Source organism: Desmodus rotundus, chromosome 9 (assembly GCF_022682495.2).
Source record: "Desmodus rotundus isolate HL8 chromosome 9, HLdesRot8A.1, whole genome shotgun sequence".
NCBI lineage: Eukaryota > Metazoa > Chordata > Mammalia > Chiroptera > Phyllostomidae > Desmodus > Desmodus rotundus.
This window is the reverse complement of record NC_071395.1, coordinates 96,482,244-96,505,209: the sequence shown is the minus strand read 5'-3', so window position 1 is coordinate 96,505,209 and position 22,966 is coordinate 96,482,244. Positions and strand designations below refer to the sequence as shown.

The 22,966-nt window shown below is 50.6% G+C and overlaps 1 protein-coding gene across 11 annotated transcripts in view; it reads left to right on the top strand.

Annotated features, from left to right (window-relative positions):
* The window catches only part of MSI2 (musashi RNA binding protein 2), a 375,584-nt gene that overhangs the window by 4,259 nt on the left and 348,359 nt on the right, over positions 1 to 22,966 (top strand). For all 11 annotated transcript variants that reach the window (XM_053910683.2, XM_053910686.2, XM_053910679.2 and 8 more), the window contains one exon: positions 1,374 to 1,415. In XM_053910683.2, coding sequence (XP_053766658.1) covers positions 1,374 to 1,415 — 42 coding nt within the window. The remainder of the gene's footprint in view (positions 1 to 1,373; positions 1,416 to 22,966) is intronic.

Genomic DNA, 22,966 nt, shown 5'->3' with positions numbered 1-22,966 from the left:
TTACCTTAACAAAAGGGGCAGATCGTTGTGCGTCTCGCCCTCCGGGGTCCTCTGGGATGTTAAGTCTGCGAAGGAGAATTATCGTGTGCATTTCCTCCCTCTGTGCTTTTTCCCAGAGCATTTTTTTTTTTTAACCCCACAGCAGAACTGAAATCAAGGTTCACATTTACATTTTAAAAGGGGAAAATTTTAATACGAGAGCCAAAGCCTATAAATAACTTGTAGCAATATTCGTGCCACTCTCTATGTTAAATTTTACCCAAAGACTCGTGACATTTAGAAATCTAATGAAAACCAACAATGGGAATATTTTCCCATCCCTTCCCTCCCCGTATTTTCTATTCAACAACTTCTCCCTTAGCCTGTTGGATTCAGAAGCTTCCATGGGAAGTGTTTCGAATTTTAAAGCCGGTCCCTGATGGGGACTCATGTGTTTTGCCAGTGGTCTAATCTAGGGTAGAGGATGTTTTTCCGCTGGGATTGGGGTTAGGGTAGGGGAATGCCCTGATTGTTGCACTCCACTCTGGCTTTTTTCAGTAATTTTTTTTTTTAATCCTTTCCTCTTGATGGCCTTTCTTTTCTAATTTGGGTTTAGGTGGTTCAGAGATTTTTTTTTTTGCCCCTCTGTGATTTTTAAAATCCAAGTGGATTTAGCTCATGTTTCTTTTTATTTCAATTTATTATTACTATTATTAATTTTAAGAACCAAGTCGGGCTCCATAGTTTTTTTTTTTTTTGACCTGTTTTCTTTTGAGCTATAACTACAAAATAAACCGTCCCTTTGATTCATCTTAGGTAACTTTTGTGCAAAATGCATGGATTAACTCAAGTAAGGCGTTGTGTTGGAGGCCTATAGGGAGTTTTTAGATGTTGTTGATTTAAAAAATTTGTGGAGTCCCCTGGCCCTCCTGTGTTGTTTAGTTCTCACTGGGGAAAAGAAATACCTTCTACTTCTGGAAGGTTCTCACACTGAATGTTCAGGTTATGATTTTTTTCAGTGATGATGCTTCCATCTTTTCTCCTGGCCATGCTTTGCAGGTTAGATAGATGCAGCTACCATCTACCATCCCCTACCTGTGGAAGGGAGGCCCTGGCCTGAAAAGAACACGTGAGATCTGGCTTATGAACAGCACCACACAATGGAATACGTGGTATTTCAGAAAGGCTAGATCTCTTTATTGCATTTTGGGAGGAACCAGTAATGTTTGGATCCAAGCCTGCAAAACTTTTTGGGTTGCCCTGGAAGTTCCTAAAAGCTGGATTATAAGCCTGAGAAATGAGTGATTAATAATTAGGTGATTAATCATACATTTTTTTTCCTCTCCTCAAAGCATTGCAGTTGACTCCCACTTCTCCATTTTTTTTCCCCCCAGATTGACCCCAAAGTTGCATTTCCTCGTCGAGCGCAACCCAAGGTAAGTAGGAGAATCAGTAGTAGGATTCTAGCACTCAGAGATGGTTGCCAAGGATTTGGAGTTTCAAACAGAGCACTGGCCACGCAGCATTGAAACCCGGTGCCCACGGTTCCTCCAGGGTGACAGCATGTGGCTGCCAGAGGCCAGGCCAGGCGCTCTGAGGTAACCTGTGTCTGTAAGTGAGCCACCGGGAGGTGAGTTCTGAGCACACAGCTAGTGCAGGGACAAGCCTGATCCTTAGTGGGAGGACGTAGCTCTGTGTTGCAATATTTATGCAAGTGTTCTATTTATTTTTTAAGCAGTGCCGAGATCCTATCAGGAGAAGTTGGGCATTTCCTTGTGACTCTTTTGTGGAGGGTACTCTTTTGAGACCTTTTAACCTAGAGTTTGTGGAGAGCAGTACAATTTAAGTAAACAGCTTGCGCTTTCTTGGAAAAACGGTTATGGGTCTTGGTAGACCCATAAAGCCCTGAATCTGACGGAGGAGCCAGTGGATGCCCTGGTCCCAGGTTGGCTGGGTAAACCAGGGCACACCGGAAACCCACGGTGCTACCACTTTGTGCAAGGGCCGGTGCCCGGGCGGAGAGGCTCTGGAAAGGTTGTAAGCTTGTCCGAGTGGTACTACAGGACTTGCTTGAAGGCTTGAGATAGGCCTTCACTTTTTCAGAAGTGTGTCACTGACGTGGTTTCACTGAGCTTGCCAGCTGTGGCCGTGGGAATGCAGCTGCCCGAGCCCGAGCCTGAGGTGAGAGCGGGAGGGCTGAGGGCTTGCCTACGTGTCAGGTTTGCACTTTTTCATTAAACTTTTTTTCTGGAAGGAAGATGTTATCTGCACCTTGTGGCCTTGGCATTCTTTTAAGGAAGGGGGAAAGGTGAAGCTTCTATTTGTAAGTCATAAAGGGAACGGGGCTGTGGCTCGAGCCAGTTCGATTTGTTTTCTTTAAGCACCGTCTCCCAGAAGTGGCACCTGCTCGTTGTGACAAGCGGGGAATGGTTTGGCACATTAGGAAGGAAAAGTTGGGATTGTGGATGACATTTTGAGAATTACAAGTCTGATCCTGCCGTGAGATTTCCTCCCCCCTCTCTTCCTTCCTTCCTTTTTTCTATCTCTTTCTTCCACACCATTCTTTCCTCCTCCTTTTTTTTTTTTTTTTTTTGCTTGCTTTCTTTCTAAGGAAACACAAATCCCGTAAGTAAATATAGTGAAATACTTTCTTAAGGCATTTTTTTTCTAATGTTAAGCAAATAATGGGAGTTAATGAGCCAAAGAGGTTAGATTATTTCTGTACTGAGCACAAACTTTGGGACCGTCTTAACTGTTTAAAGGTTGCTTTCCAAACTCTGTGTGATCCTTGACATTCAAGAAAGGGTTCCAGAATAAGCAGTATTTCCTGGGTTTGGAAGAGTTGCTGTTTCTTCCGTAAGTGTGAGTCCTCAAATTTCCAGGTTAGTCATTTGATCCCCCAGACCGAGGGTCAGAGTATCCTAGAGGGAACCTGGAAAAATCCCTGACTTGGTCAGACCCGTGGTTTGACCTGTTTTCTTCTTCTACTCCCCCCCCCACCCGCCCCCCTCACGGCCATCCCCGCTCTCCCCTTTTTTTCACCGAGAAGGCAGTATTTCATTTTAATATACTGTGGCATTTGGTTTTCCATGCATTCAACTTGAAAACAAGACAGAATATTTCTTAAACTTGTCAAAGTGGACACACACATATCCGCCCCACTCCCCAACCCCCCCCCCCAGCCCAAGCCTGGGATGTTTTAGGTCAACTGTCACACCTAGATGTGAACTCCATTAAACCGTTGGGGGAGGAAGTGTTGTCTCTGTCTCTCTGTGGGACTCTAGGGAGTCCATAACAGTACCTTGCTGGTTACGGCATGCCTTGCGAAGGACTTCCCGTCCATCGTCTCCTTCTGCATCCCAGGTCCGAGGCATTGAGCAAGCTGCCTTCTCTCAGTCTCAGTCGGCTCCTCTGTAAAATGGAAGGGCGGCCGTAGCTCCCTCAGAAGGTTGTTGTGAAGAGGAGAACAGCCTGGCACGGGGTGAGGGCCTTGTACCTCCTCCTCACCACCACCACCACCACCACCACCATTGTTGTTGGGTTAATCATTCTCGTGGTGATTGGTGTTTTCCAGCTCGACGGCCTGACTCTGGCTCCTGCCCGTGCCACTCCTTAGCTTTGTGAGTTTGGGCAAATCATGGGACTTCCCTGAAACCCAGTTTCCCCATCTCATCGAGTTTTGTGCGGATTCAGTAACTTAATAGAGGTAAAGCACTAAAAGACCTGGTGCAGTGTGATGCCCATGTGTCACCTGCTGTGTTTGCTGCTACTTTAGTTAGGCCTCCGTACTGGGTCAGAGAGCTAGCAATAACGTGACGTGAATGGAATTGAAGTGCCAGGCACTGTGGTAGGGACATTATGTGTGTGTGAGCTCATTTAGTCTTCACCTCTGTCCTATGAGGTGGGTAGTAGTATAATCTCCATTGAGGAAACCAAGGTACAGATGGGTTGAGAAGTGGTACAGGGGGCCCACCCAGGCAACCTGGCTCCGGAGCTGGGCCCTCTCCCTGTGTGCTCGCCTGTGGGGGTAGCATTGTACGGCTTCTCTTTAATGGAAGAGCAGGTGACACCGAGTGGTCAGCAGGCTGCGAGGAGCTCAACCATAGCCTGAATCTCAGGACACGGAAGTTCCACAGTTGGGTGATTAGCCCAACCCCTGTGACATCATCCCATTGTATGATATTGGCTAGTAGCTGACTCGCCATCAGACCCCTCGGGGCATCTTTTCAGTAGGTTCTGGAGTTGCTCCCCTCCAGGGAAGCAACTGGGGAACTGGCAGAGGTGTGTGGTCCCTGCGAGTCGGGGAGGGGAGAACATGCCTTCCTTGTCCAGGGTGATTTTCTGGTAGAACGAGAGCCCGGCCACAGGGATGTCAGAGTGAAGTGCATGTTGGAGGCCAAACCCCAGCTGTCAGGCACAGAGAACTTGAAGTCAAGCCGTGTTTATTTCTTGTTTATCTCCCTTCAATAAAACTTCTGTGCCTGTGCGTAGGGTCTCAGGGGCCAGCTGAACTCTGCCCCTGCTTGGCGACTGGGTGAGGAGCTTGTATGTGGTATGTGGGCGTGTGTTTCAGTTAAAATTCATTTCAGCCCTTCCTGGCTGCCTTTCCTTGCTAACATTCGCCAGAGAAATATTCCGTGGAGGTGTTAAAACAAGACCAGTGGAAAGAAACTGTAACTTAATACGACAGAAAATCCCTGGCAGTGAGGAAGAGATTTTCTATTAGCGCTGTCATAATATTCTTTAATGTATCACATAAATAAAAACTTGTTTTGATCAGAAGTTCAATGGGCGACCGCAGGCAGGGTTTCGAGTCCTGCAGTTCACGTATCCCCCTCTGCGATGTAAATGTCTGCGTCTCAAGTGACGTGGGATGGGGCTTTATTAGCTAGGCGAGGGGCTGCTCTTTGGAGGCCGGTGGCCCTTCATTAGTGAAGTACATTTTGATCAGAGGAAGATCAGTGTGTTCTGTATCTTTCTATTTCTTCGGATGATTATTTCATTTTGTGAAATATGTAAGAGTTTCCCCTTCTGTCTTTTTAAAAATTAAAATGCTCATGCTACTCTGACAAGATGACTTAATTTGAAGCCGTCGGAGAAACAGAGATGATTGGGATCAGTCATGTCACATACCCTTCTGTCCCTTCGGGCAGCCGTGTCGGGCAGCCGTGTCGGCCGCCCGGAAGAGCTTCGCTCAGCTTGTGGGTTCTTTTTCTACGTGGAGAACCCAAGAGACTGCCTGGCATCCTATGGGGAGAGTGAGTCTGGGCTTAACTCAGCATCTGCCTTCATTGCCCGTGTGTATAAGAAAGCATCCCCCACTTCCCTCTGTTGCCATTTTGCTCCCTAAGTTTTAGAGACCAGAACCTTACCTGTTGATCGAGGGGAACCCATTTCCAGTTGCCTTGGGTCACAGCTGGTGACCCTGGGCGAGTTACCTAGGCCCCTTGTAGCCTCACTTTCCTTTTCTTTAAAACAGGGGTTAGTACAGTGCTCAGCCTGGAGCTGTTTCCAAGGTGAATGCAAGAAGTCTTGCCCTGGCACCTGACAAAAATGTCTGCTGATGTTACTGTTAGTGAATTATTTTTGTAGGATTAAAAAAAAAATCATGGTAAAAATGACCTAAGAAAGGTCTGAATTGGAAAGTAAGCCCCGTGACGGCAGGGGGCTGTTGATGGTTGGCGGTTGGTAACTGCCTGTTCGATGCCTACGTTGAATCCCACCTGCCTTTTCTCGTCTCGGTGGAGGCCGCTGACGCCCAGGGAAGTTTGTTCCCTGCCCCTGGTCACACGGCTGAGTTGTGCAGTTGAGCTAGAAGCCAGGTTTTTCTGCTCCTGGGAAGGCTCTGTCGCGCAGGCCTCCAGATGGGTGCAGCACCGCACGGGTGTCTGACACGCACACCTCCTGTTCCGGGGGAGCGGTTTCTTGGCAGCTTCTCAAGGGCGAGGGGTGAGTTTTCGGCATCTGGCCTTCCCCTGCTGCTGCAGGTCGGGTCGTTCTAGCATCTTGCCATCTTGGATGATCCGCAGCTGTCATCTCGGCAGCCGCAGTTAACAGCCCTCGGTGGGTTTCTGGTTCCCAGCCGGGGGAGGGGGTGGTGTGCCTGCAGCCCTTGTCCGCAGGGCCAGGACCCTGGTGGGCTGGTGGCTCAGCCTCTTCCTGGTCGCAGAGTGCGGCTCCTTGCTGCGTCCCCATCAGCAGCAGGTGTCAGCTCGGGAGGAGGGGCACCTCGTCCTCCAAACGCCCTTATGCTGGATTCTGCTTTTCCTCACATGCTTTTGTTTCAGTGTTAAGGTCAGTCTCCTGTGTTCTATGTCGGAGGATTTTGGCAGACAAGTGAAACTTCTCTGTCCCCAAGGGAGGGAGGAGGAGGAAGGCACTCTCTGAGGAACTGGCGGACCGTCTTGGGTGCCCCTGCAGGCAGCACCCCTCCTTCCTGTCCTATTTTGTATTTTTAATACCCGAACATTCTTTGGCCAGGGAGCCATAGCTCCTCCTCTCTGTCCTCCTGTTCGATCTGGCAGATTCACTTCCTAAGAGCTTGTTTAATTGTTCTTCATGGTTGACTCCGGGCGTGCCCATTTTGGGGCTTCATGACACCCTCCATGGGTTCATGGTGCCCAGTGAACAAAGTCTAAACTTAGCCAGATAGGGAACGTCCTGCAAGGGCAGGCCTGGGGGGCAGGGTGGGGACCTTCTTCCCGCTTATTTCCTGATTCATCTGCCCTTTGCCGCCTTGAGAACCTGAGTGCCTGCCTTCTCCGAATCGCTGTGCTTCTGTGGGCCCTGCCTGCTCTGCCCGTCCTTCCCTCTCCCGTGTAAAACAGACCCCTCTTTCAAAGCCCTACTTAATCGTTACCTTTTCTGCAAAGCCGTCTCTGCTCCCTCATGGACATCATGCTTCTTTCTCTGGGTTTCCACAGTGTTTTACCTTTGCTTTGCTTCTGGCCCTTTCAACAATCATAAATTAGCCAAAAAAACCCCCACAAAAACCAAAAAAACACATCCATCAGGCATTGTGCCAGGCGCTCACTCATTTACTTATTCACCAAAGGTTACTGAACACCTGTGTGCCAGACGCTGTGCAGTTCTGGGGACTGTGGGGGGCGAGACAAAGTCCCTGCCCTCATGGGGCTTTCACTCTAGTGGGGCAAATCAGCAGCGAGCAGACAGACGAGCACCTGGCACCCATGCCCATGGTGTGAAGCCCGAGGCAGGGCGAGAGTGACGGGAGCGCCGTCTTACTCCAGGCAGGTGCCCCCGTCAGCCTTCGGCGATTGTTTACCACGTTTCTGCTCAGCACTGGGGACTGTGGTAGGCGCTTCGTTCTGAGCTGTATGGTTCTTTAGGTTCATGCCTTATGCCTCTCCACTGGACAACAAAATCTTAAGGGTACAAGCATATTTTACTAATAAAAAAACCCCTCAGCTTTTAATATCACTCTTGTGCACACCCTGGGTCTCTGTCTAGATAGAATGAAAGCAGAGTGACACAGGAGACACCGTTCTCCTCTCCAGGGTCTTGCCTCCCTGCTGGGAGGAGGGGTGCCGCCTATGTCACAGGAGAGGCTGCACCGAGCATGGTAAGAGAGGTTGCGACAACACACAGAGGGAGAGTGAAGATAGATTCTTGGAAGAGCTGCTCTTTGTCCCAGGTCCTGAAGAGCAGGTAGGAAGGAAGAATGGCAGGAATGCGGTGTTTCCTACCAGGGGCTAGGAGAGGTCAGGGCGTGCAGCTGTCGCAAAGGGTGTGTGCTGCAGAATGCTCTGGGGTGAGGCCTGGAGAGTAGTTGGGGCCAGGTCGTGGAAGGCCTTGGCTGCTGGGCAAAGCAGACGAGCTTGTGCTTTACTTGGCAGGTGCTGGGGAACCTGTTGTGTGTGTGCAGGGTCACGGGGATGCTCCGTACGATGTTACGAGCTCTTTGGGACCAATGTAGAAGCTGGGGTCCCAGATAGGACTGCGGCTGATGCAGTTTCACAGAGAGCTTCTCCTCCTGGACTTGTGCCTTCGGCCACAGTCACACTGCATCTCTCTGGCTGTAGACCCTTCCGTGGGAACGCTGCTCTGGGCAGACGGCACCCCTGCTCTTTGTGGGGTGTGGCCGCTACAACAAGTTCTGTCGAGCTCTTGTTTCCATCTTCCTGTCCACCTCCTTAGCAAGGGGCCGTGATAGAGATGCATTCCGAAGTTCCGTGTGCTGTCCTTGTCCAGGCCATGATCTTGACCTTGTGGTTTGCAGACGGCGAGATGACGTTTCTCGGTGTGGAAATCGCAGGTTGTCTACCTGCCATCAGTGCCTGTGGCTCAGAGCAGCCTGGCCTGTGACTTCGTAGGCAGCGTCTGCCTGGGGTTGCCTTGGGGTGAGAGGCTGCCTGTGAGGAGCAGGAGGTTCTGGAATCACAACCTCTGCCTTCTGTGCGGTGTGAGGTGTGAGCGCATGTGGTACATCGTAGCAGCAGGCTGGGGTGGTTGGTCCAACTGGAATAGGTATTCGACCTCCAACAAGGTGTCTTCACTATCCCACTCTTTCGAGCGTGGACAGCATCAGGCTCCCTGTCTGGTCCAGATTGGGTTCCTGGATGCCATACTACTTTATTTTAGTTCTGAGACCTTGAATAATCAAAAAGGGAAATTCTAGCTCAAAATAATGGCTGTCACTTATTGTGAGTCGCTGTGTTCTTCGAGGCACCATACTGAGCCTCTACATGCTTAATCTCCTCTAATTTCATCCTTACAACAGTCCTTTGTTGGTACTATCTCCACCTGACAGATGGGTAAACTGAGGCTTTGCTGGGGTCACAGAACTAGTAAGCGTCAGGGTTGGTGTTTGGACTGAAGTCTATCTGAATCCCGTGTCCTGGCTCCCTCAACCGCTAAGCCCCACTACGTCCAACGTGACGGGTAGGCTTTAGGTTCTCCCAGTCTGCCCGGCTGCTGTAAAATGCTCAGGCTGAGGAGTAAAATGTGTTATCATCTGGCCAGGCAGCGTCAGGTCAGTGTCTGTTGCCTCTTTTATAAAAACCTGCTTAACATGGTTAAATGCCGTTTATTAGCGATGGAATTTTGGACAAATCATGTAATGGTTTTGTGCCTTCATTTCTTCATCTGTAAAGTGGTTTTTTGTTTTTGTTTTTTTTTAACAGAACCCACATCATAGAATTGTTAAGGGGATCAGATGAAGGGACTGGAGTGATGTCTGCACATAGTGGGTCCAGATGGCCTTGCCCAGATCTTTGGAGGCCCTTCCCTAGTAGCTCCTGGGTGCATGGGTACCACTGCTACTTTTCAGGGGCGATGGACAGAACAGCACGTGTCCGTAGCTTGGCCTGCTCCCGGGGTCTGGGCTCTCGGAGGGGACATGGCATCCTTTATCTTGGGGAGGCTCGGTGGGCCTTGGGAATTCGTTTCCTTTTCCATTTCTGAGGCTGTGTTTTTGCTGCCTCTGAGAGCGAAGTCCTGGGGTGCAGCTAGGGGACAGCTAAGACACGGCTGTGTGAGAGGTCCCCCCATGAGCTTTCTGTCTCCCAGTCTTGGTCTTTATCTGCCTGGGGGTAGTTCCTCCAATGACTGATCTGAAAGCATCACATTCATTTATTTGTCACTGGCTGTGACAGGCAAGTTAATGCTAATGGATTCTTTTTTTAGCCTGTTGTCTGGGATGAGTTTCTCTCCAATGTCCTGAAGTCTAAGGCGTTGGGGGAATGTGTAACTTTCATGGATTTAAAAGACAGATAAGGTTTTGTGTGTGAGGGCCTTAAATTTAGGTTGGGATGAGAGAGGGCCAGGGACCATGTTTTTAAGAAATCCATTCAGAGCTCTAAATTGCTGTTTCTGTTTCAATTATGTGACAATTTCAGGGGTTTAGAAAAATCTAATAAAATGGTCTTGATGATGCATTCTGGGGAGAGAGCGCTTTAGAAGATCCAGGAGAATAAATTCCTCAGGGGTCAAGAGAGTCTCGTTCCTGCCACCTCGGGCCTTCTTTCGTCTGGGCTTTTACATTTTTATTGTTTTGAAGGGCAGAAAACAGTGTTGGAATGTATTCAGGGCTTCAGCTGTATCCTCCACTGAAATGAATTATTCTCTTTGGGCAATTGCAAATAGATGGGCTACTGCAATCACTAGCTCCTTTTTTTTTTTTTTAACGCGGGCATGTTGTAAATGACTTTCAGAGCATGGTTTGAGCATGTAGTGGATTTTGAATAAAGCACCAAAAAGAAACTGGGAGAGGGGAACGAGGGAGCAGAGAGGCCCTATCAAAGTTTTTTTTTTTTTTTTTTCCTTTCCTCCAAATCAGAGCTTTTGATCATTTCCCAGTGCATAGAAGTTTATACAGAGGAAGCTGCCTCCCTGCCGCCTGCAGGAGCGGACTGCAGACAGACCTAGCTAGCTCAGCGTGGGGATGAGTGACATTAACGAGGTGACCGCTCTGGGGGAGGGGGCCGGGAGCCCTCCAAGTAGAAGTTCCCGTACCGTTTTCTTCGGCGTGCGAGCTCGAGCGTGGGCGCCCGTGTGTGTTTGTGCAAGCTCAGCTTTGTTCCCGAATCTTCTGATGACAGTGTCGCGCCGGACCCTGTTCAGTTTGCCACAATATTCTCCACCTACTCCAACTTCCTGAAAAGTAACGTTTTAAATGGGGAGGCATTTCGTTCTCCCTCCCCGGTTTTTGCCGGAACCTGGGTGGGCGGCATGGGGCACCGAGATCACGGAGCTGGGCACTGTGGGAACACCAAAGCCAAGGGTGTGAGAAGGCCATATCCTCATCCCTGAAATGGATTCCAGGCAAGTGGGAAGAGAAAACCTGTTGGCCCACAGCTTTTTTTTTTTTAAGGCCCTAGCATAATAACATTTCATACTGATAGCATAAATGAAACATTGCAACAACGGCGTCTTAAATATTTCAGTGCTTTGGAGAGTATTCCCTATTTCCATGTTGTCCCCGTGCAAGAGTTTTCAGGTCGTCCAGAAAAGCCGCACCATTTGGGGTGGACAACCTGGTAAAGAGGTGAAAACCTGGTATGGCTGCCTTACTGGATAAGGACCTTGGGAGTACTCGGCTCCACCAGTTCTAGAAATGAGGCTGGTAGCTTCTGTTTTATTCTCTATCGTGGCGTTGGAGTGAGCATTCTACACAGTAATGGGCAAGTATTTAAAAACGGCTGTGAGATCTTAAGAAAAAGAAAAAGTTAGATGGGGCCTGGGGAAGAGTGGGTGGTGGAAATACAGTGTGTATTTATTGATGCATATCTTTTTTTGAAAAAACCCTTTTCAACCCAGTTCCCTCTGGGAGAGCTCTCAAGTATGTCACTTTTTAAATAGCTAAAGGCAAGCAAACAAACAGAAATGTGGAAAGGCACACACGTAACACGCAAGAACCAGGTTGGCCGTCTCTCCCACCTGGGAGAAAAGGATCGCGCGCAGATGCCCGCACCTCGGAGAAACGGGGCCGCGGGTCTCCACTAGACGGCTGCGTGTATATGTTTCCTCTTCTGTTTTCAAATAGATAATTGGTTCTGGTAAGAACTTCTGACTTGATTAGGGGGCCCTTAGGAAATTAAAGTGTGTTTGAATTTCACAAGTATAATTTTAATTATACAAATGTTGCGTTTTTCACTAGGGAGCCAGGTTCAGAACTTGTTTTCCTGTACTGACAGGGGTAGTAAAGCTGATGGTGGCAGAGTGCCTTCCTTAGATGGCTTTGAAAATAAAAATCCCCGGTGTCAACCATTGTTTTTCCCCACCGTACAGGACGGTGAACGTCCATATTCCTCCCGTGCCCTTGCTAAGAGTGATTTTTTTTTCCACTGGATCCACACAACTATAGAACTGGGGTGGGGGAGAACCTCATTATGAATTTTTCTGCTGCGCTTGCTGAAAGAATTCAATTAAAGTTCTTTTGAGCACAAGTCCTGCCTGGGCAGCTTGTGTTTGGCACGCTGCCACGTTAGCATGTCGGGCCTGCCGTTATCACCCCATCATCCCGTTTGCTCAAAGCGTGCGTGTCCACACCATTAGCTCCCCTAGCTGCCCCTCTTCAGCACGGCCTCAGCAGATCAGAGCGGAAGGTATGGCGAAGACAGTCGCCCGAGTTCTTCCCCAGGCTGTATAGAGATGATGGAGCGAGGACAGCCAGCGCCCCTGGGCATCCGAGGAGAAGGAGGACATTGTGTTCATGGGAGATGACCATTTCTTAGGGCACCCAGACGAAGCCCCAAGTGTCGGGGAAGAGCTTTGTGGCTTTGAACTCAAGCCTCTGCAGTCCTCTCTGTGCAGGGGTTGTAAAAGCTGCCTAGAGACCAGCCCTCGGGGCCTTGTGGGTTCTGGGCTCACGTCTTGGCCGGAGAGCTTGAGCTGAACAGGTGCTCACGGCAGAGAATTGTGCCTGAGACCGGTTTGTGAATGACTCGCTGTTGTACAGGTTGGGGCCTGAAAATACGGGAAAACGCCAGAGGTAGTTTCTGCCCCATCTCCTCGCCTGCGTTTAATCATTGGCTTTACCGTTTTTCTTACTTTCTGTCCAGGTGGTGCGGGTGGGTGTGGGGGCGTGGGCTCCGGAACTGGGGGCTCTGAGTGTGAATCCTTGCCCCGCCACTTACCAGCTGTGTGGCCTTGAGCAGTTTATCTAAATCTTCTCTGCCTTAGGTTTGTCCTCTGCAAAAGGGAGGTAATAACAGTGTCTCCTTCATGGGTTTGTCGTGAGGGTTCCATGAGATGACTCCCAGAGTGCACCGATGGGGGTCTGGCACACAGGACGTGCCGTGGACGTGTGAGTCACAGCACTGTTAGGGAGGGTGGCGTCCGGTGGCCAGTCTGGCCCAATGCCGACTGCCTGTCTTCCTTGGTGGTTGGAGAATTGTTGCAGGTACGGGAATCTACTCCCTTACGTAACTTTTTCTTATGTATTGAGAAAGACGGGGTACGCACGCACACGGACGTGTGGATGTCAGCTTTGCATTCCGACAGGTGCAGACGCTGTAGCACGTGAAGCACGTGGTTTGATAGGCGCACCGCCGTCGGGCTCAGAGGGACCTCGTTTGAACTTTGGTGCTTCCTCTGTGCCTTTAGGAAGCTGTTCAAACCCTTCTGAGCTCCAGTTCCGCACCCTAACAACGTTGGGGCTCACGAGAGTCGTGGGTTTGAAATGAGACACTATAAATAAGGCACCTGGTGTATGGTCGACACTCGGAACATGTTCATTCCTTTCCCATAACCAGGTTTTGTTTTGGTTTTGTTTTTTTTTTGTATCTTGAAAATGAGAAAGACATCGTGTTCTGCTCTTGCCGAAGATGAGGGTGCCTGCAGTTAGCTCAAACGTTCTTGGATGGAGGAGGAGTAAAGAAGAGTAGGCCACGAGAAGGGGGTGTTGTTATCCTTAATCTACATGCATTCGGGTTGTTTTCGGGGCTTCATTTCATAGAACCCGAGTTCTCAACAACGCAGAAATGTTTTTATTTAGCCAGGAAGCTTAGATGGTGTCCACAAGCCTTTGAAGGTGGGTTTGTCCCTTTGACACTCGATGGTACTGGAAGTGCATGGCTGGGTGGTTGAAGAGGTTTGGGAGATGCTTAGAAGGAGGAATAACTCCAAGGAAATGAAAAGTTCCCAGCCGTGGGTGAGGACAGGTGGGAGGGAGGGAGAACATTGGGATGGGGTGGGGGGTAAGTTTTGCCATTTCATAGAACCTTTTACTTGGGTACACGGAATGCTAGGTTTTCGCACACAAACCTGTGAACCCCATAGTGTGAGTGGAATAAGTTTGTAGAGCTCCAGGAAGTGCCCACAGTCCAGCCATTGGCCTGGAAGATCCCTGACCCTTAGGTCCACTGTCAGGGCTGGGAAAGCCCCCAGACGCCGTACACATCTGCAGGTGTCCAGGTCTTCCTGTTCACTTCCAAGTTAGTTCCCTCTACTCCACGTCCGTTGGGTGGAGTTCACCAGGTGTTGCTGGGAACTCGGAACAAGATTATGACTATAAGTGGGTTCTGGGAAGGGGGTAGGGCAGGGCGCGTGTGAATGTTAGTGTGTAGAGAGCAGAAAGGGGTGGCCAGGAGGAGGGAAATAGTAGATTACATTGACTAATTATAGGGAAAAAGCCATATTTGCTGCTCCATTAAGTGATCACTAGGCTATGAAGCAGTTTATTGTAATTAATGCAGAAACAGCAAATAAGTGCTGTGCTTGGTGTGGAGGGTCTCCAGGCACCCCCTTCAGTGCTCCACGTTCACTTCCCCTGCACGATTCTTTGAGGTGGAGGGTCTGGGGCAACACCCTCCTCTGAAGGACTGAGGGGGAGTCTTGACCAGTTGTCCACTGGTTCTTTGGACAAATAAGGAAGACCTCTTGCCCGATCACCTTCAGCACCCTCTGTGGGGGTTTTTGTGTTTTCTGAGGACCAAGGAGGAGGGTCAAACCCATGCCATCATTGCTATTCTTGCCGCAGTCATTTTAATTTCAGCGCATGAACGTGGCAGGCTACACAGCCCAGTCCGTCGAGTTACGGGCTGTGTGGAGTTGTGATTGCTTTCCTTGATGATTTCTTGTTCAAATCAGCGGTGCTCTTAATTTTCCAGATGAAGTAAAAAGAAAATTGGTGACTCCCCTCCCGTCCCGTGTCTCTCCATCCCCGGTTTCCTGAGCGTGGCTCCGATTTGGAGGGTTAATATTAATTAGCAGCCAGCTTCAACCGCGGTTGCTTGATGAGGGAGCTTCAGCCGCTGTGACAAGTGTGGCTTTTTGCCTGTGCCTGCTTTGTGTGTGCGTGTGAGAACGCTTCTGGGTTTGAAAGCCAAAGGGATGAATATGCAGAGAGAGAGAGGTAAGTCTCCGACTCCTAAGGGAATGTTAACAGCTTCTCCTGGCTCTTGGCTCTTGGGACTGGCTCCTGGCTCCTGGCTCTTGGGACAGAACCTTCTCCCTCTGTCTCCCATTTCCTCCCCCCAGCAGCAGGGGTCTACGACCCACTTGCTGCTGCTGCTGCTCTTTGCCTCAGTTTCCCTCTCTGTAACCGAAGGTCATTTCTTCAGCTTCCCAAAAGAGGCGTGACGCAGTTCCTTAGTTTCTGAATTGGGTGCCGCTTTAGGTTCTCGGAGGCGAGTCCCCTGTCAGTGCAGGTCACAGGGAGATGCTTCCTTTTGATTTAAAAAAATATTTTTTTAATCCTCACCTAAAGATAGGTTTGTTGACTTTTAGAGAGAGAGGAAGAGGGATGGAGGCAGAGAGAGTGAGAAACATCAACGTGAGCAACATCAATCGGTTGCCTCTCCCAGGCGCCTTGACCAGGGAGTGAACCCAAACCCAGGCATGTGCCCTGATTGGGGATCGAACCCACAAACTTTTGGCGTACAGGACAATGCTCCAACCAACTGAGCCACCCGGCCAGGGGGAGGTGCTTCATTTTGTGCTGAGGCCCCAGGTCCTTGCTTCCAAGCTTGACCCTGTCTTTTGAGGGAGGGTGGCAGAAAGGATAAGGACAGAGAGAGCCAGTGAGCTCCATGGCAGAGTTAGGAGACAGGAGCCCTAGAGAGGAAGTAACCTGCTCTCTTCAGGTTGGATCTCGTTAGGGATCTTTCTTTGGCCTCTGGGTTCGGGTTGGTTTTCTTATTGACCAGGGTGGCTGGGGCAGGAGGGAGGATGGCTGACCATGGATGGGGAGGTTCCAGGCATGGTGGGAGAGACCTGGCTTCTCGTTCTTAGCTCAGTGCTGATTAACTGAGTGTGAACTCAGGCCATTGGCCCCGCAGCTTCATGCCTCGGTTTCCCTGTCCGTGGACTGAGGAAGAAAGAAGGAGTAAGTCCTGGGAAGCAGCAGTGCGTAGGGTTTAAGAGGACAGGCTTAGAAGGGGGCAGTGTTAGAGTTTTATTGCTGGCCTAATGATTACCTAGCTGCGTGACCTCAGGAAGTTCCCTTAACTTGGCTAGTCCTCAGTTTCCCAGTCTGTGAAGTGGGACCATATAACACAAGCACGCACCTTACAGGGGCGGTGCAAGGATTACCTGCAACAGTGCTCACAACGGGCTTGGAACGGTGCCTCGGGGTGTTGAGCACTGCGCACGGGGAGCTGCTTTTACCGTTAGCAGTGGCGCAGCGGCCTGACTGAAGAAGGGTCCTGAGGCGTTAGCCAAGGCGTGGTGGAGACAGGGCTGCGTCAAGAAACCGCTTGAGTGGCACAGGTTGACTTTCTGATTGGGACAGAGCTTCTCACAGAGGGAGACTGGCAGTCGAGGGGGTGGGGCCTGGGTCGGCAGCTGAGGTGATGGAGTGCCGCGATCACCATCCGGCACTGTGGGCAGAGGGTCTCAGTGTTGCTTAGGGTGCGTTCCCTGGCTGCCTGGTGAGCCCTGCAGGTCAGAGGGAGGCCTGGGGAGGGGCTGCCGCTGCTCTGGTCAGACAGCTTCACAGGGATAGGGACTGGGTCTCCCTTTGTGTGACAGCTTCCTTGCAGGAGAAGGGAAGGAGGTAGAGGAGGAGGACCAGTCACTCAGTGACGTGGAGACCCACCATAGTTTTCGGAAACCCATGCCCTGTACTGTCCGAAATGCAAAAGCCTTGCTTGACTGAGGCAGGGTTGAGCAAGGCCCACTGCGATTTTGGAATGTTCTCAAGTGGCTGCAAACAGAGATCTGTCTTTTGATTGCTTCTCCTCCGCCTGCCTCGGTGAGAAGGTTTTAACTCGGCACCAGGGCCTGTTTCTCATGCAGCAGGAATGTGTGAGTGGGGGCAGGTACTTGCCCTTTTTGGCCTCTGCTGACGTGAAGCTGTGGGTACCAGCATTGTGGCTGTTTGGCTCCCATCAGCTGCTTCTCTGCCTCTCTTTTGGGGGCAAGCCTGATTAGGGGTTGTGAGTGGGAAGAGTCCTAGGAGGTATTTATTGTACTGTTACTGTTGTTCCCTTAAAGGGAGGGTTAAAAGAGAGAGTATGGAAGAAAGCATCTTCAGGGAGAAAGGGGATGTATGCAAATAAGCCAAAGCAGGCCATGCATTGGACAAAGTCACTTAGGATGCCCTCAGGCCCTGGAGAGACAAAGCCGCAGACTTGGCCCTGCCCTCTGGCTGCTCCCAGGCTGGCAGGGAGGCAGGTGTGTGAACAAGGCAGTGAGCTGGTGTAGGGACACGGAGGGAGCAGGCAGGGCAGGGTTCACGAACGAGGCCCTCCGTGAGTGTGAATCTTGAGAGGGGAGCTCCTGCAAGTCAAAGGAACTGTGGGAGCAGTGAGCCAGCGTGGCTTTTGGGGTGTGTGGCAAGTTGTTCCTTATGGGCTGGAGTGTACCATGCCGAGGAGGATGGGGTGAGAGATTAATTGGCTCACCACACAGCCAATTTCTGGAGCTTCGACCCTCAGCCCGGCCCGAAGCTGGGAGTGGGGGTGCGGCAGTGATGAGGATGACACGGCTCCTGGGTTTGCATGTGGGAGTGGACGTACTCAGGAAACAACCCGCTGTAGGATCCACTACTGGAGAGCAGTTCCATTAAGGCTACACAAACGCAGAGGATGTTTTAGGGAGTGTAACGGGGAGACCAGGTCTCCTGTAGGGTTTTAGGAAGGCTTCCTGAAGAAGTGCGTGGAGGCTGAGCTGGAAGGGTGAGTGTGGATGTGACTTGGGATGGAGGGTTAGGCCTCATGCTATGTGCTGGGATGCAGAGGGCAGGGAGGAGACAGGTGAAGCTGGGCCCTGTGATTATCTTGCCCTAATAGGGTTGAGGAACCCACTTAAGGGTTTAAGAAGGGATGAGCAATGATCAGTTTTGAGTTTGGAAAAGATCACTCTGACAGTCTCTGTGGAAGACGGCTGATAGGAGCCGTAGGCAGATGTGGGGGGTGGGGGGGAAGTGGTCGGTGTGAGAGGGAGAAGACGGAGGTCTGGCTGAATTCTTGGAGGTGGAAGTGGAGGTGGAGACTGGTGGGTGGGTTTGAGGTGAGTTTGGGACTTGGAGAAGCAGTTTGGTGATGTGGTTAGCTGAGCGGGAGGTCTTGGAGAGAGGCGAGTTTGGCTGGTCCTTGGTGTGGACGGAGCCCCAGCTCCCACCTGGCAACGCGCCTGGCTAAGGGAGTTGAAGTTAACCCTTTGGCTAGAAATCTGAACACTTGGTGACATGCCCCATGGGTAAACTTTGAGTGCGCACTTGTGTACGTCCTTCCTTATAAGCAACGCACTGTGCCGCTGAGCTAAAATACCATGTACCGTATACATCATACCAAATCATTAACAATGAAAAAATGGTCAAAAAGCTAAACACACATTTAAGAAGTTCTAGCCTTTTTTCCCCAAAACCCTACTTTGGGGACCACAGCCTTAGGCCACCAGGAGCCATTCGTGAGTTTTAGGTCAGATGGCTGTTGGGGGAAGGGCATTCTTCAAACCTGGGGCCCTCGGATGTGTTCTGCTCAGGCCAGGGCCCAGGGGGAGGCGCCCACGTGGTCCTGTCAGCGTGTGTCACCTGGTGAGTCAGGGGCAGGAGGCTGCGGGGGTAATATCCCCCAGAAGTGGTCTTGGCGATGTCACAGGAGGTGTGTACAGGCGCCCGGGGCTGGGCGTCACTAGTCCGTGTGTCCGTGTCAGCTAGTCCATGTGTAAGCCTCGTTGGGACATGCAACGAGGCTTACTCCTTTGTGATCCTTCCAGGGGGCTGAAGGCCACAGTTGCCCACGAACGAGCAGTCTTAGATAGTGAGCCCTGAATGAAGAATGCGGATTCTGGCTACCTGCAATGTCAATTCCAAGCCCACCTGGGTGCCCTCACTTTCCCATTTGTCTGGTGGGTTGATAATACTTCCCTGCCCAACTCCAAAGGCTGAAAACGGTATGGGAGTGAGTCGTTCTGTCTTTGCCATCCAAATGTCCCTCCGAGTTTCCTCTCCTGGACCCTTCTGGCAGTTTGGTACCACCGCTCTCACTCTGTGGCTAGGTTTTGGAGTTGATTCCATTCCAGCCCGATCCATTTAGCTCTTCCTCCAAGCGGAACCCAAGCTAGGATTTCGCCTTCCAGAGAGTGCTTTAAAAAGCCTTGTTTCCCAACAGACTGCATTTCGGTGCGGCCACGCTCGGCGGAGGCCTCTGAGCCGGTTTTACATGTGAGAGGTGAGCAAATCAAAGGGGAGCCCGTTCTGCCTCAGTGAGGCCTTCTGTGTACAAAGGGCCTCAGGAGTGAAGCAGTCAGGCTGACTGACAGCTGCCCCAGCCGCCCAGCGACGGGCCTGCTCCATGGGTAACTTGGAGAGAAACCAGGGCTGGGACAGAAGGGTGCCCAGGACCGGAGCCGGAGAAGCCCGGTGGAGGTAAAACAACCTGGAAACGTGTCTTCAGGTCAGGTGTTCGTAGAGCCGGGTCGAAGTGGCTGACGTCAGCATCACGGTTTCTTTCCTTTGAGATCAAAGCAGGGAGACGAGAGGTCGCCACTCCTGGGCTCGGCTTCAAGACTGTGTCGGCCTCCCGTGCTCTGTGACCTTGGGGTTCCCTGCCTTTGCTCGGGGCTCGTTTCAAACGCAAACTGTGAGGTGTGTTGCGGTCTCCTAGGCAGAGGGAGCTCTTAGAAATGCCCGGAAAGGGCTTTGAGAGGGAAGCAGCTTGGACAGCCAGTCCCCTGTTTTCCGAGGACTGCCGGATGTCAGGAGTCTGGAAGTTTCTATTTGTTAGCCTGGTTGCTCCTCCCAGGGGCCATCCTGAAGGCAGTTTAGTTCTGCACAGAGACAAGGGACAGGCCTGAAGAATTCCTGCCTCTTGCTGCATAATACATCAGATACTAAAATTAGTGTGGGCTCCTGAGCCATAATTCTTGCTAAGGTGATGAAGAAGCGTGTGTGGCCGGCTTGTCTTTCAGGATTGGAGGGTGTTGCTTTCTGTCCAATGAGTGTCCCGGTCTCAAAACTGAGTTTTTATGACAGCGTCTCCCCCATTTCCCTGCTTCCCATCTCTCCTCTTGTGTGTTGTAGGGGTGGGAGGAGGGAGGGGGCGGGCAGAGAGAAAATATTGTAGCTTGTCTTCTGGTTTTGCATATGTTGCTGTCACAGTAGGTAGATGTTCCTTGAGAATCCTTCGGAAGGTTTTATAATTGAGTCTTTTACCTCAGTGACAAGATATTACGCCCCTTCTCTAAAGCTTTTACTTTATGCTCAGTGGAGGGAGGGAGAGGGCAAGAGTTTTGTGGGGGGGTTTTTTCCAGGAAAATGTGTCTAGGGAAGAGGCTTGCCGTACTGGGCAGCTGGGTGGCCAGCTATTCAAGTTTCAAGAACTGAGGCAGCATCTGGGTCCCTCAGCGGAAAGCAGCCTTGTCGCAGAGATGGGTTTGCTTTTGAAATAACTGTGTTCACCTTTAACTGCAAACGGCTGTGACGGGAGTTGTATTTAATTTTAAATCGCCCATGTCCAGCAACCCTTCGTTACTCTGTAAACAATAAAACCTTTTTCATTTTCCTGCAGCTGTGTTCTCTGTGTTGGGGCTTGCCCTTTTCTGGGGGGAGAGGGAGCTCGGTGCCCTTCCCCACTCCCCTTCTTTTCCCTTTCAAATGCTCAGGGATATCTAGAAAGCATTGTTCCCCTGGGTGTGGAATCTCCACCCGTAAACTCTCCCAAGTGAGGGTCTGGGGAGTTTATAAGTGAAGGCTGAGGGGGGTCACTTAGCTTCCTCTGTGGGCAGAACCCAGGAGTCGGTCGCTTTCTGTCCCCGACCCTTTGAAGAACCCGTATCTTTTTCTCCCCACTCCCACCTCCCCACTTCAGGGGCCTGATTTGTCTGTGATAATCAGAAGCAGATTTTGGCTTCTGATCCATTATGGATGTGTTTGAGATGGATGCCAAGCTTTAAGGCACTTAAAGAGCATGTGAAAATATATTTAGATACAGAAGAAAGAGAGAAAGAAAGGAAGGAAGGAAGGAAGGAAAGGAGAAAGAAATGGGCTCTTCCAGATTTCCCCAAAGGGGGGGGGGGAAAAAATCCTGAAACAACACTCAAAAACAACTAAAAAACTCAATCTAGGTCCCCACAAAGCAGGGGAAGAGATTTGGCTCCAGAGTCAGCAAACTTGGTGAAGGATGTAAAAAGGGTGGAGGACCCACGTGGCCGCCCCAGAAAGCCTGGGCTTGGGGGTGCTTTCGCAGAGTCCGGTGGCCTCGCCGCCCCAGGCCCAGCAGGGGCTGCAGGTGGGTGGGGACGCGACACACAGGGGGCTTTCACGTTATGCCTAGCAGGACGGTGTTCCTATCCAGGATACCCCTGAGTTAGGAAATACTGATCGCTCTGTACTTGTAAACGGTCTTTAAAAGGACGCGGTGCCAGCAAAAATAGTCAGCTTCGGGATCTTACACTGCGTGTGGGGAGGCTCTCGACAGGGAAGCCTGTTGTGCACTGCTCTGGACCAGCGTGGCCCAAGGTTTATTTTTCCTTTCTGATTCTGAAAAGGGCCCGCAGAGTGGAGCCGGGTTCGAGTGCTGGTTTCTTTTCCTCCTTGTTAAATTTTTTTTCTCTTGTTTAATGAAAGTGCCCAAGTGGGTCCCCGCTGACCCCCACCCACATGGTTGTCCTGGTGACGCCTGGCTTCGGAGTGTCCAAGGTGGCCTTCGTTTCAGCTGTCCTTCAGGCTCACTGGCTGTGTTTGTGTCCCTTCACCCCCATCCCCACCCCCTCCCCCTCCCCCTTCCCCAACGTTGGCAGTTCAGCTGCTGGCCCAGACCTCACACTCATCTGTCTCTCCAAACAAAAAATAAACCTGTGCACTTTCTGTGTGTATTTTAGGGGCGTGTGTGTGTGTGTTTCTCTCGCGACAAGTTTGTTGCCTATAGCTGTGCAGCCACAGCTGGCTTTGAAATCTGGAAAATGGATTTTGGCAAAGCGACTGGGGGTAGGAGGAGATGGGGATTGTGGTTTAACTGTGATAACACATAAAACACTCTGACCCTAACTTTTAAAGAAAGCATTAGTTAAAATACTGTGAAAGACAGCTATGGAGAAGAAGAAAGTTTTTAAGTTTGGGATTCCTGTGTATCCTAGTGTAGGGTTTTTCTTTTTCTTTTTTTTGTCACCATAGAGATGAGAAGTGTGGGGCTTAACGATGCCATCTTCTTTCCCCACCAGGGGAGGCTGGACCCAAGTGGCATTTGTGGGCAGATGGGAGAAGGGAGGGTAAGATGGCTTTCTCCCGTGCCCTCAGTCAGCTGGAATTAAAACTGGCTTTTTTTTTTTGGCCTCTGGAGGCGAGTTGGTAACAATTTATTGGAGCTACTGAGCTGAGCAGTGATATTTCTTGGATTTGCTTTTGCCTTAACCCTCTCTCCCTTTTCTAGACGTCTCGGAGGAGGAAAGGAGCTTTCTGTGCATAGATTAGCCCCAGCGTCTCAGAAGTTTCTTTCCAACTTTTAAAAACCGCTCACATCCCTCAGCTGGGGCTCGCCTTTCAGATACGGATTCCTCACCGTGGCTGTCGGAGCCAAGCGCGGAGGGCTGCCGGGGCGCCTCAAACACACTCTCTTCAAGGTTAGGGAGCAACAAGCTTTCAGGGGAGGTGGATCAAGGGAGGGGAGTGGTTTGAGTTCAAGGGCACCGTGCTTTCCCTTCCTAGGAAGAAAGCCTTTGTTTTTGTTTTCTTTTGCTGTCTTCCAACTTCTTAGAGTAAATAGAGTAGCAAATGGGCTCAAACGAAAGGAAACCAAATGAATGAACAAATGTAGAAGTTTGCAGGGGACAGAGACAAGGCTGTGTTTGGGGGGCCAGTTTGCATTTTTTACTTTTTCAGGCTGACCCGCAGCCTCTCAGGGGCCTCTCCTGGTACTTGAAAATCAGAAATAAAATAAAGTAAAATAAAATAAAATAAAATAAAATAAAAACTAGGGGGTGGATAAGACACTTTTCAGGACTGAGGCGGGTAGGGGTGGGGAGTATGCGTAGCTGTGTGGTGTTAGCAACTTTCAAATCAGGCCCTTTGTGGAAGATTCGGGCCCCCACAATCGTGCCTGGGAAGCTTGTGTTCTTGCAGCTGTTTTGATTTCTCTGGTATAGA